This window comes from Rhinatrema bivittatum, chromosome 3 (assembly GCF_901001135.1).
Source record: "Rhinatrema bivittatum chromosome 3, aRhiBiv1.1, whole genome shotgun sequence".
In the NCBI taxonomy this organism is placed as follows: domain Eukaryota; kingdom Metazoa; phylum Chordata; class Amphibia; order Gymnophiona; family Rhinatrematidae; genus Rhinatrema; species Rhinatrema bivittatum.
This window is the reverse complement of record NC_042617.1, coordinates 446,306,300-446,320,236: the sequence shown is the minus strand read 5'-3', so window position 1 is coordinate 446,320,236 and position 13,937 is coordinate 446,306,300. Positions and strand designations below refer to the sequence as shown.

The window sequence follows — 13,937 nt, the reverse complement described above, 5'->3', positions numbered from 1 at the left end:
GACCATCAATACGGGCATCCATTTTATCCTGTTGCAGATAATTTACAGACACAATATACACGAAACTAAGTAGGAGGAACCACAGAAAAGAAGTATTTTTTGTTTTTTTTAGTTGTGTCCTTGATGTACAGCAAGACTTTACACCAGCTCCTGACTTGGCATTAAATTTGTTGTGTTAAAAAGTGCATGTCGGGCACATGGCGATTGTTTTGCATCGGGGTAATAGCCTCATCTACATATGATAAGCGTTATTAGCTATGGGGTACATTTTATAAAAAAGCGCGAGCGCGTACTTTTGTTCGCGCACCAGGCGTGAACAAAAGTACGCTGGATTTTATAAGATACGCGTGTAGCCGCGCGTATCTTATAAAATCCGGGGACGGCGCGCGCAAGGGGGTGCACATTTGTGCACCTTGCACGCGCTGAGGCCTGCGGCACGCTGCCCATTCCCTCCGAGGCCGCTCCGAAATCAGAGCAGTCTTGGAGGGAACTTTCCTTCCGCCTCCCCCACCTTCCCCTCCCTTCCCCTACCTAACCCACCCCTATCTACACCCCCCCCCCCCACCTTTATTCCCAAAGTTATGCCTGCTCAAGGCAGGCGTAACTCGCGTGCCAGGTTCCGGTCCAGAGGCCGCGGCCATGCCCCCAGGCTGGAACCACGCCCCCGGATGACGCGCTGCCGCGACATGCCCGGCACGCCCTCCCAGGAGGGCTTGGCGCGCGCAGGGGGGGTTTGGGGGTAGGTTTTCATGGGTTACGCACGTAACCCTTTGAAAATCTACCCCTATGTGTTTGGATGTGCATTTTGGATGTGCTAATTCCTTTATTGCATCAGGAGTTAGTCTAGCGCTTCCAAAATGCACATCCTACTGTGGGTTAACCTGTGTGCTAGGCTGAGCACACTTTATTGCATTGGCCTGTAAGAGAGAGAGCTCCATTCAGTGCCACTGGATAATGTCTCCCACGTGTAATGGTTAATTCAGGCCTGCTCATCAACTGAAAATTGAAATTCCAAAGCAAGAAATTTTACTAAAACAAATTATCTCTGATTCTGGCTGTCAGTGAAGAACATGTAAAAAAAACTGCCGAAGAGTATTTTTGTTTCCAATTCAAAACATAGCAGAAAGCAGAAACAGAAATGGATTATCTAATTACCTTTCTATGACAGAAACATAGCAAAAAGCATGATCCTTAAAAAAAGAATATTTTGACCTAGCTAAAATGTGTTGTTTGTTGTTTTTTTTTTGTTTTTTTTAAAACAGTGCAGCTTTAAAGAGACATTCAAGTTGTACCATAGAGAATGTGGGTTGCTGTCAATCTGTAAGATAGGCCTATATGACATACATCACAGGGCATCTGTTTCATCTGTTGCTGTGATGCTGAATACTAAGACAAACTGAAAGAAACATGAAATTGCCAGTCAAGAGGGCTAGAGGCCTGCCCTATGCCCCTTGGTGCTCTGTAATTGGCACAGAAAGGTTTGTCGATAATTGTATTTTACCAAATAACTTAATTCAGAAATACCAAGTTATAAATGTACCTAGGGCTTTAGATTTTGAACATCTGTGAGAAATAATGGGAATTTTGCTTACTTTCAACTCCTGCTCTATTAACTCCTGCAACAGTGAGGATCTGGTTACTACTGCTCAGGAAGTATAATTTAAGACCAGGAGCAAAGTCAGACTTAATCACTAATAAGTAACCTCTGAATCAACCCCCACTACCTCCTGTACTTTCCCTTCTGTAACATTCTGGCACTATGAGAAAAACATCTTAACAGTTTTGCTAATGCAACGTATATAAACACAATGGGGCAGATTTTAAAAGATTTATGTGCGTAGGGGGGTTACGTGCGGTGGGCCTATTTTCGAAAGGTCTGGTGGAACGCATAAAGCCCAGGGACGCGTGTAAGTCCTGGGGCTTGAAAAAAATGGTAGGGCGGGGGCGTGGCCAGAAGCCTCTTCAGGGCCGCTGGATCGCGCGCCAGCAGTTGGCCGGCAGGCATAACTTCTACAACAAAGGTACGGGGGGAGGGGGTTCTTTAGGGCTGGGGGGCAGTCCAGGTAGGGGAAGGTTGGGGGGGGGGAGGGAACGGGGAAAGCCAGCTGATCTCCCCGAGGGCACGGCGTGCGCAAGTTGCACTAGTGTGCACCCCCTTGCACACACCGACCGTGGGTAGCGCGCACAAATGTAGGCCGAGTGCGTAGGTTTTAAAATCTGCCCCAATACCAGTAATGGAAAACGTTGGTCCTTTTGTGCCACAAACAGGATAGCCAGATAAGGATATTAGTCTGTTTCTTGAATCAGATGTATACAAATATATTTCACACAGTCATTATGCAAACCCTGAAAGCCAGACCGGTGTGTGGCATTATAGGACTGGAGTTTGCCAACCCTGCCTATACAGACCATAAATCCTCTATGCACTAGCAGCTTTCAGAAATGTTAGGAAGGGTTGATCTTTACCACTGTTGAAGTATCTAACTACAAAATGATGGTATTTCATGTTCCAGTAGGCATGACCTGTGAAATGTAGCATAGCAGCCAGGAGAACCTTTCTTCCAAAGATGCATTTGTCCACTTTGTAATGCTTCATGAAAATATGAACAATGCTTCATATAGCTACCTTACATACTTCCATGCTTTTCAGCATCTAAGTTAGAGACTGCTTCAGTGATGCATGCTCAGAATAATCTCAGGACATCTAGTATGGAATGTCTTCTAAGAATCAACAGCATAAATTCATCTAGGGATAGGCCTTAAAGTCTAATAACCCACCAAAAACAAGCAATTTTGTGGAATACTCTGCCTTTGGAATTAAAGGGAAGAGCAAAATGTTAAAAATTTTACAAAGGGCTTGAAGACCCTGTTTTTGGGCAGTGACTCTGTTATCAGGCCAATACAATATCGGCTTGCTTAAAATGGGCACTCATGACCGAGCGCCCGCTCTTCTAACGCGCGCCAAGCCACCTCTCCTGGGTGTGCAATGCATTATTTAAATGAGGGGTCGCGCTAAAAAGGAGGTGCTAGGGAAAATTGTGCTTCCCTAGTGCCGCCTCGGCATCGGGCACATAGGAGAGGTGGCTGTCAGTGCGGGCTGGGAAATCGGACACTCAATACTAGTGTCCATTTTCCTCTGCCAGCAACACAAAATAAAAAGCATAAGATACACGGCCTGGATTGTATATCTTGGGCACCCAGAATTTTTATTTTTTTTTTTAGACTTTTTGTTTGTACTTCAATATACTTTTTTCTGTGGTTCCTCCTACTTAGGATCACAACGATACTAAATGGAAGAATCACACAAACCAGGAACTTTTATTTCTCCAGTGAGCACTTGAGTGTCCCATACCTGGGCTGGCATTAAATCTGCCGTGTTGCAATGGGCGCATGGGAAATTTTTTGATTTGGGGGGGAGGATTAGCTAATAGCCTCTACATGGAAGTTACATGTGATGAGTGCTATTAGCTATTCGCTCGATTGGATGCGCGTTTTGGACATGCTGATCCCCATATAGTATCGGGTTTATGGACACGCGCGCAATTGCGTATTAAGTGATGCGCTGGCTGCAGCGCATGGTATTGTATTGGCCTATATGTATCTATTTGACCTGTTTTATTTTTATATTGTATTTTATATTTTGTGTATTCTGTTTTAATTTTTAATTTTTATTTTATCAAGTGTTTAATTTAAGAATGTTAAATATGGGCTCCGCACTGAATAAATTGTTTTGAAAGTTTGCGGAATATAGGATTTCAAATAAATAAAATAAATAAGCATTTGCTTCAATTTATTTAAAAAATTTTGATCTTTCTAAATATACTTCTGCACTCTCCTTAAGATCCAGTCTGTTTAATTTCACCTGTTTAGGAATCTTAGGTTTGGGAAAAAAGTGAAGCTGGTCCCGTGTCAGAAAATATCTTAATATTTTGTGCTTTATTGATAATTACTTATATTTAGTGAAGTCAGTAATCAATTAGCCATAAAGAAACATGTTAGCATTTAATACCCATAAGCCTTTACTTTTAAAAGCCATGACATTGGTCATGGCTGTGCTGAAAAAGCTTCAGCACATAGCTTTCACCTTTCCCCTACTTAAAACCTCAAGATTTCACCTTTGTCCCACTTTCAGACTTTGAGAGTACAGTTGTTTACCACTTTCTCTTATCTCAAGTAAGAAAGCACCTGCATTTTATGACATTGAGCATCCTAACGCAGGTGTCATGATTGACCACCCTAAAAACAGATGGCCAGCCAATTAAGTGTGACAGAAGGGAGTGAAAAAGATTTTCTCTTAGAACTACAAAAGAAATCCAATTAAAAATCAAAAATGGGCGAAGCTATAAACAGAATAAAATATAAATGTGTTGATGGAAGTGTAACAGCGACCCTGGATCAAAGGGTCTTAAGTGTATAAAACAGTGGCAGTTTGAGGGAGAGGGAGAGGTGCTACTTAGACTTTCTTCGCACGTGATTGAGAGAGACACAGAGCGGGCTGCTTCAGATAAATTGGTAAATATAATTTTTATTCAAGTATATGAGAACCTTTAAATTGCTATTGTTTCTACATTGGCAGATGTATTAGAAATGTATTAATTTCTAAAAAGATGATATTAATAGACATTTATCTGATATTAATAATTTCAATTACTTTTTTTAATGGCTCTTACATTGATTGTAGGATATACTCTGGTAAAGTTAAGATTTGAACATAAAAGTGTTTCTTAGTCATTTAGAGATATTTATTCATGCCTTTCTTTATCTGAAATAAAATATTTTTACAATAAACTGACTGGTTTATTTATGCATGATGTGCTGCAAGAATTAATGGTTAATAAAAAATTTCTGTGGTAGATTCGAACACACCTCTGAAAGTAAACTTTTTGTCTCAAGGCAGAAAGGGTAGGGAAATAGAAGTGGAAGTGGGATATTTTATCCAGGCAGGATTCCCTGGTTTTAAATTCTGCTAAGGGTAGAAGCCTCAATACTTCCATTCAAAATTTACCACATGGCGCCCAACGTGGTTTAAATCTCCTGTAGAATTAAATATTATTTTCCAGTCATGTAATTTTGCCTTTTGCAGCAGTTTTTATAATTGGTTGCAATGGCTGACCCTTATAGAATTAGAGCTTCTCAAGAAGCAACGTTCCGTAAGTGGGTTGAAGCCAATCATATCAGGGAAGATCAGTCCTTTGTCCTGCATTTACAAGTGGCCAGTGACTCGTCACCGTGCTTTCATGTTGACATTTGTCGTTTAAAAGCTCTTACTGCACAGGGCAGACACCAGGGGCTAAATAGAAGAGCGGAAGAGGATTTTGTTCCTTTTGCTCTCCCTGATTGTCAGATGTCTTTTTCACTTGGTAAATGCTTATTTGTAGAGAATCCGGTAATTCCGGTTTCTGAAAAAAGAGGGGGCTTGGCGTTCACTGAACCGCGTCCGCCTCTTGATGCTATTTTGTCCTTTGATGCCCCGCCTGTGGATCAAATTCCGGCAGGGAAAAAGAATGCGTTTTACAATGCCCTATTGCACTGCTTTCAAACGCTCAGAGATCATTACGGACAAACCTCGTTTTCTTTGGGGACGCCTGGAGAATTCGGGACCCGTAGTGAGATTGATCGAAAAGCAGATAGAGTAAGGCGGGCTTTGGGGACGCTTCCAGCTGATGTTAATCTGATACCTCTATTCGTATTGATCTTAGTAATCGTTTAAGTGCATTGGCCCCGGCAGATCGACATGAGCAGTTCCCATTCATTATCCAGCAAGTCTTCGAGGTGGCTGGTCGTCCATTAATCCCTTCTAAGCCTCTTAAACAGGCTCAGCCAGGGTCTGACAGACCCAGGGAAAGGGGCAGAGAGATCCAGCGCACTCAGCCTGAGAAAACTTCAAGACGGGTGAGTTTTCATTTTAGGAATCCTTCTTCCCAGGATAGAAATCAGAGGGACAATAGGGGGTTTGGGAATTCTAGACAGGATTATACACCCCCCCCTCCACGAAATCCCTCTAATACTGGGTGGGTTCCCCGCTATCCTGTGAGGGATAATCGTGGGACCCCTCCTGCCCGCTTTCCAGCTCCTGAGAAACCTCCAGCGGTGTCCGGAGCTGTAACTAAGGCGGACCGCCCTCCCCCTTCTTCTCACAAAAAGCCTGTGAAGCGAGCCACTTTCCATGGCAATGCTGGCTCCACGTCTAAACCCCCTGTGGATCCAGAATAGGGAGCAGGGTGATCTATTTGTGGGCATGATGGACTCAGGTACTACAATTAATATCCTGACTAGAGAATGGGATACAATTCAATATTTAAATGAAAATGTCACAATTACTATGTTTGCAGGGAAGCAGTCTCAAGCTCCCTTAGCGACTGTAGAAATCTTTTCCCCTTACTTCAAAGGGTCCCGTACCATAAAAGTGGCATGTTTATTTGATGAGGAGGATCCTTTTGCAATTTATTTCACACAGGCTGCTGTGCCTGTTTTGCCTTCTATGATGTTGGAGGACCCCCTTTATGGCTTTGAGGCTGTAAAAGCTTCATTTTCTCCTCAGCTCAAATCCATCATTGGAGAGGCTGAGCTGCAGAATTTGTTTACTGAATGGCTTAAGTTAGGAGTCGTTCAGCTCTATCATACCCACACTGGTTTAGTGCAGACCCCTAAGCCGATAGAGATAGTTTTAAATAAGCCTTTCAGTCCTCAAAAACAGTATCCTGTCCATAAGAAATTCTACAATGATTTAAATATTATTATTTCTCAGAAACTTACTCAGGGTGTTTTAATTGAGGAATATTCTGAATTTAATTCACCCCTCCTTCCTGTGCCCAAACCAAATGGGAGTACTCGTATGGTCATTGACTATAGAGTACTTAACGCCTCTTCTGAGACAGTTGCGGCTCAGACGTTGAATCCTGCATCTACTATTGATAATTTGCCACGTCCTAGGTGGAAAGCCACCTTGGATTTAGCTAATGGGTTTTGGAGTATTCCGATTAGCACTTCCCCTGTCACTGCATTCACATTCAGGGGTAAGCAGTATCAGTATACCAGGCTCCCTCAGGGTTTTAAAAATTCCCCTGTTTTATTTTCTGCTGCCGTTGAGGAACTCCTTCAACTACATAACATTGATAATGCTGTTCCTTATGTTGATGATATATATCTGGCTTCTGATAAGCTGGATGAGCTTTGGGATTCTGTTGTTAAACTAATACAGGTACTGGGTGAGGAAGGCTTTGTAGTTAATTTTGCCAAAGCCAGAATTGGTTTTGAGGAAGTTAAGTTTCTGGGATTTTTAATCGGGGTGGCAGGTGCTAGCCTTGCCCCCACCCTCCAAGAAAAGATTATATCCTTCCCGGTGCCTAAGACATCTCGCCAATTGCAAGTCATCATGGGGACACTTAATTTTGCACGTAAAACTGTGCCTAGTTTTGCCTCATTAGCAGCCCCCTTGTATGATTTGCTTAAAGGAGATGCCGTTGTGGCACGTGATTGGACTGCTGTTCATTCTGAATGTTTGAGAGCGCTGCAAGAGGCTGTCAAAGTTTCAGCCCCTTTGGCGCACCGTAAATCATCTAAAGATTTAGATGTCACGTTGCAGGTTTCTGACTCTCATTTCTTGGCTACAATCAGTAACCATGCTGAATCTCAGCCCATATGTTATATTACACATACTTTCTCTCAGCCTGAGAGGAAATTTAATGTTGTGGAGCGTACACTGACGGCTGTCAGATATTGCCTGTCTAAAGTCTCTGCTCTTGCTCAGGGTAAGATTATTCATTGTTATACTGGGATTCCCCAGTTACAGGCTGTCACTCGCCATTCCCTCCCAGAGAGTAGGGCTCTCTCCACACGCTGGGTGCAATGGCGTGCTGATCAATATAGAGACGATGTGCAATTCCATTATCAGAATGGTTTGGCTGATTCTGACATTATTTTAACTTGTGAGGATCTTTGCTTAACTACTGAGACGGATAGGCTCCTTCCTCCTATTTATCAGAAGGTTCAATTGGTAATTTTTACTGATGGTTCTGCCACACCCTCGGGTGACTATCTTACTGCATTTTTTGCTGGTGCGGCTAATGTTATTTTAACTCCTAATAAAAGGGGTCAGTGGAAAGTCTTTGCCACACATACATGGCGATTAGGTGATATGAGTTCACAGCAGGCGGAGCTGATTGCCTTTCAAAAGGCTTTGACACATATTGAGCAGACGCCCAATTTGGATCCTGAAAGATCCGTTATGGTTTGTTCTGATTCTACATATGTGGTGTCTGGGTTTAATTCACATATGAAAGTGTGGGAAAACAGTGACTTTTTAGATGTTACAGGCAAGCCTATTGCACACAGAGCTCACTGGAGATTAATTTTTTCTATTTCACAGAAACTTACTGTGCAGGTGCTTGTCTTGCATGTGCCTGCTCACCAGACCGTGGGCTGGTACTCTCGTTACAATTCTTTGGCAGATGAAGCAGCTAAATTGGCTGCCTCTCAGCAAGAGATAACTGTAAGGGCACGTCTTGCTAGGCATGGCTCCTTACATTTGAATGCGGCTACTTTGTGCCAGCATTCAGATGGGGTTTTGACTAGAAGTCAGGCAAAGAAAATGGTCAGTGACTGTTTGGATTGTCAGCGCACAAATCCCAAACGGACTGGACACCCTTATGTTGAAGGGACACTTCCACGGGGAATTAGACCAGGGCAGGTGGTCTATATGGATCATGTTGGTCCCCTTACTTCTTCCCGTGGTTACAGACATATTTTGGTTGTACTTGATTCCTTTACTGGCTTTGTGTTTCTATTTGCACAGAAACGCATTACTGCTATTGTAACTGTTAACCGTCTGGCTATTGTATTTGGTATTTTGCCTTTTCAGTTTCTTTGCACCGACGGCGGTCCAGCCTTTAAAAATGCTGAGGTTGAGACCTTTTGTGCTGATCATAGCGTTACTCATCGATTCTCCTACCCACATCGTCCAGAATCTAATGGAATGGTTGAAAGGATTAATGGTGAGGTTAAGCGTAGTCTGCAAATTTTTGCTTTGCAATCTAACCCCAGTAATTGGTACCTTCATCTTCCGGAGATCCAAATCCGGATTAATAGTACCATAACTGCCAATCATGAAGCTCCCGCTATGTCTCTCTTTGGGTTCTCTATGCTTGAAAATATGGCCTCCTCAGATGCTATGGTTACTTCTGACAAGGCCTCTCGGAGTCCAAATCCTTTTCAGATTGGTTCCGTAGTTTTGAGCAAAACGCATGTTCGTGGCTCTTTAGAACCATACTGGTCTAATCCCTTTATTGTTACAGAACTTCTAGGTGACTCGGGACTGTTGCTTTCTGACTCTGAGGATCCAAAGAATAGGAAAGTTGTGTCCATTAGAGATGTCAAGTTGGTATCCGAGACATTGGGGTTTTCCGGTACCAGAGCCTCGGTTCAACCCCCAGCCTCTGCTGCATCCGCAGTTTCCGCTGATGCCAATGGGTCAGGAGGATCTGCCGCTGCCCAGCGCTCCCAATGCTCCAGCAATTGATGTCATTCTCAGCGGTGACATGGCTGTGCCTACCCCGGAGCAGGAAGATCAGGTCGTTCTCAGTGTAGCTTGTCCCGCATCTGAGCGTCCTCCATGTTTAACCCGCTTCCAGCAGAAGCTTCTGCTTGCATGCTGTATGGTTTGTTCCCCAATCAGTACCTTTTTGCATGCTGTGTTTCTTTTTTACAGACCTTATTGTAAGTATGTTATTGCTTGCTGGGTGCTTTTAATTATTGCATCTCCTATCTCACTATTTTATCTCTTATCTAATACCCAGCTGCATTCCACCTTTTCTCCCGCAGCTTCACAGGAGCTCCGTTATTCACACTCACATGTCAGTAAGCGCTCACCTTCTGAGCCTTTGTCTCTTCTGGCAGTGCCTTTGCCTTCTGGTGTTATTCTTGTTCCATACCATGGCTGGCTGGTGCAAGATCCTGTTTTATTGCATATTGATGTTCCTTTCAGGTTTTACACTCACCAGGTTTGGCAAGGCATCTCTCCGGAGTCCCTGCCTGCGGGTCTAGAGTCCAGACTTGTTGCTCTGTTTCTGCAGCTGGAGCGTTCCTCCCTGCAGCTTTCTTCCATCACTTCGGAATCTCCTCTTGATGGCTTCCGTGCAGAGTTCTGTTCGATTAGATATCAGAACTTGTTCCTGGGTTTCAGAGCAGTGAGTGTCAATCTTACTGGGATCCTTGAAACTCCATCCTGGAAGCTGCAGCACTGCTCTCAACCACATATTGGTGCTTCTGAACAGTTCCAGCGGCTGTTTGCCCTTCGTCCTTGTTTTCATAATGGATCTTGTGCCTGCATCAATCCCCTTTCGAAGGTGCCTCTGGGGGACTCCTTGTCTGGCTCTAATTATGAATTTTCAGGTTTGATTAAAGGTCTCATTTTCTCCTGGATGGACATCTTTCCTGAGGTAACACTTTCTTACGCTAATTATTCCACATGGGGGGGAGAGGATACAGGATTCCCCCTTCCAATGATTAAGGACTCTCTGTCTTATGTTTGTAGACTACCTTATGAAATTCTGTTTTTAAATAGTACACATTATCATGTCTTTTGTGATGAATTGCCTGTCTCTTTTACACATTGGCGTGGAATTTCTTTTTATAATTTATCTTTGTGGAATAATGCGTGTGGGAATAATCCATTCTTTTGTACCCGTTCCTCGTCCACCCAGAAGAATTGCTTTTGTTGCCCTAGTTGGCAATATCAGGTTAATCTTTGTAATAAAAGGTTTTCTAATAGGGTATGGGGACCCTTCTTTACTCAGGAGGCTAATTTTTTTCAAAATGCACCTGTGCTAGGCCGGTCTTTGACCGCTGCCTGTATCAGGGGTTTAGCTGAGGGGTTAAATGACACTCAGGTTACTTCTGTGTTAGATTTAATTGTACAGACAAAATGGCTGAATGACTCATTTCCCTTGCCCGCTTGGGTGATGAGAACAGCCAACAGAAAGCGCAGGAATGCTTTGAAACAGGAGGTTCAAAATACATTCCTTAATCTTAATGATAGAATTAAAACTGCTATAAAAGGTATTCAATCCAATGAATATCAGCTAAGAGCAGGTATTTTTCAATTAAGGGATTACTTAGCTCAAACCTTACAGTTAGGGATTGATGCCATATCCACAACTGATGAGAAAATACAGGTTCTAGCAAGAATAGAACAGCTTACTCACTTTATTGATGGTCTTACTTCCCCAAAACCCAAATGGGGAGACCTTCAATTGGGAAAAATATTAGAGGAAATAAACCTCACAGCTGAGCAAATTCAGTATGCCCATGTTGAGGCTTCACAAGTTATTTTGCAGGTCAGCAAACATGAAATGGGAAAAGAACCATGGGCAACCTTAGGTTCAACCCTAGTACAAGGGGTCAGACGTATCTTTCTCCCAATCACTACTCAGGTCTATAAACGTTGCTGGGAAATCCAGAACTTTGGTCAGTTCTTGGAAAGCTCAAATGGAAGCAACACCTGGATTAAAACAATTAAAATCTTTGAACCAACCCACTTGTGTATTAATAATGCTGGTTATCACTGGATCATAGCACAAGGTTGTCACAAAGTTCCTGTAACTGTGTGTAATTCCCTGGTGCAGGTCTCTAATACTTGCCTCACACTAGAGGGAGAAGCTGATTGTCCTCTAGAACCGAATCCCGGTCCTCTAGTAGAAGTTTTTTTGAAATTACCCAATGGATCTTATATCCTTCGGTCAAACAAAGCACAGTGTGGGTTTCAACCGGGAATATTGTATTTAGTTACTGCACTATCTGTCATTAAGTGTGGACCGTGGGAATTTTTTCCTACACTTAGTGCCCGGTTAACTGAAACAATAAAGTACATGGAATTTAAACCAGTACAATTCACTGAGTTAAAAATGTTATTGACTCATGTTTTAAATGTAAATGTATTATTAAGAAATTTGTCTTCACTTTGGTTAATGTCAGAGGATGAGTTTTTACAGCATCTGAGAATGATAGAACTAACAGCTAGTGAATGGGAGCTGATCCTAGACGAGCTACTGAAGCCAGAGGTATTTTCAAATGCCCTGGGTCGTGCTTTTTCTGGATTAGTGGGTGGAATAGCTAAAACAGCTGTTGGTGTAGTTAAAACCATAATGGAAGGGGCAGGTGGACTCCTTCATGACTTAGGGATCAATTTATTCCCATTAATCCTGGGAATCATAGTAATAATTGGTGTTCTTTTCTTCTGTCTTAAGAGAAATTAGAACAAAGAGCAGCGAACCAGAAATGGCAGGTGTAAACTCAAAGATACATATTCCAGCTAATCCTAGGAAGAATGCGATGATTGTCTGCCTGGGACCTGATCTCATAAATGAGTATGCTGATTATGGAAGCTGGATGTATTCAGAAAACAATCCTGATACATGTGCACCTTATTATCTGCATAAAAACTGTGATATTTTATTTAAGTTCCCACAATATTCCTATTGCTGGACTTGGCCAAGAAGACTGGCATCTGTTCGTGAAGCACTACGAAGAACCTCGAGTGCTCACATTTGCCAATGTGCTCCCTGGGAACTTGTGCCCTGCTACTTCAATATCTACTCTTTGGCAGAATATCAATTAGGATATGGACATGACCTATCAAATGCCAATCCTGTTGCTTCAGATGGAAATTCAAGAGCCTCCAGCCCGGGGTTAAGCTCGAATTGGTTTCCAGTACCTAGTCCACCGTCTTTTGTGACGGATGAAGAATTGGATCCAATGCACCTTGCTCCGGCTAATTCTCTAACAGATGAAGGACAAGACTTTGTGCTTTGGCTGAATGCAGCTCTCTCCTCTGAGGATGATCAATCAGTCATTCTCCAACATCAGCAACCAAATCCTACTCAAGATTCTGCTCCGACTAGACCAGCAGTGGAAGGCGAGCAAACAGATTCCAATATCTATAATTAGTCAGACTGACTTCACAGATATCTGAAACGTCTGATCCGGCTGATCTACTGAGAACTGTGAATAACTGTCTATTATTGACTGGACTGGTATGTGTCTTATTCAAAATGCACCTTGCCATTTCAGGATCGTAGCTCGTCAATTGGTAAGTATAATAGGCATTTAATGCCCACAGATCCCTACACATGATGGAATCAGTGATGTCACATCACAGATTTCTGACCCATAGAGATTATTTTAATTATGAACCCTCATCTTACTTGACTGGATGAGCAGCTTCAAATTTAAAATTTACATTCCCTGGGTATGAATGTTCTCTATTTCCCATAAGGAAATATTGAGAAATTCTTTATATCTGGTTATTATTAGAAACAAACTCAGATTTGTCAACTCATATCTCTTTATATTCAATTTGGTAATGTAACCAATTTTTATTTCACTTGTATCTATGCAATGTTGAGCACTGACACAACTTATTATATGTAGTTTATTGTGTGATTATTTTCCCCCAGGCTTATTAGTGCCTTACTGATTTATATGTATCTAGCTATGTCTAGTATTTGTTTTACTGACTCCATGGGGGGGTGTCAGAAAATATCTTAATATTTTGTGCTTTATTGATAATTACTTATATTTAGTGAAGTCAGTAATCAATTAGCCATAAAGAAACATGTTAGCATTTAATACCCATAAGCCTTTACTTTTAAAAGCCATGACATTGGTCATGGCTGTGCTGAAAAAGCTTCAGCACATAGCTTTCACCTTTCCCCTACTTAAAACCTCAAGATTTCACCTTTGTCCCACTTTCAGACTTTGAGAGTACAGTTGTTTACCACTTTCTCTTATCTCAAGTAAGAAAGCACCTGCATTTTATGACATTGAGCATCCTAACGCAGGTGTCATGATTGACCACCCTAAAAACAGATGGCCAGCCAATTAAGTGTGACAGAAGGGAGTGAAAAAGATTTTCTCTTAGAACTACAAAAGAAATCCAATTA

General features: G+C 42.3%; 2 protein-coding genes across 8 annotated transcripts in view; one reads left to right on the top strand and one right to left on the bottom strand.

The window, feature by feature from the left end:
• ASAP2 (ArfGAP with SH3 domain, ankyrin repeat and PH domain 2) overlaps positions 1-13,937 on the bottom strand; it is a 413,895-nt gene that overhangs the window by 103,683 nt on the left and 296,275 nt on the right. The gene's annotated exons all lie outside the window — the stretch shown is intronic.
• LOC115088004 lies at positions 7,180-13,604 on the top strand. Its single transcript, XM_029595838.1, has 2 exons — positions 7,180-10,436; positions 12,243-13,604. The coding sequence occupies exon 1, from the start codon at positions 7,376-7,378 to the stop codon at positions 9,515-9,517; it is 2,142 nt and encodes a 713-aa protein (XP_029451698.1). The 5' UTR covers positions 7,180-7,375; the 3' UTR covers positions 9,518-10,436; positions 12,243-13,604.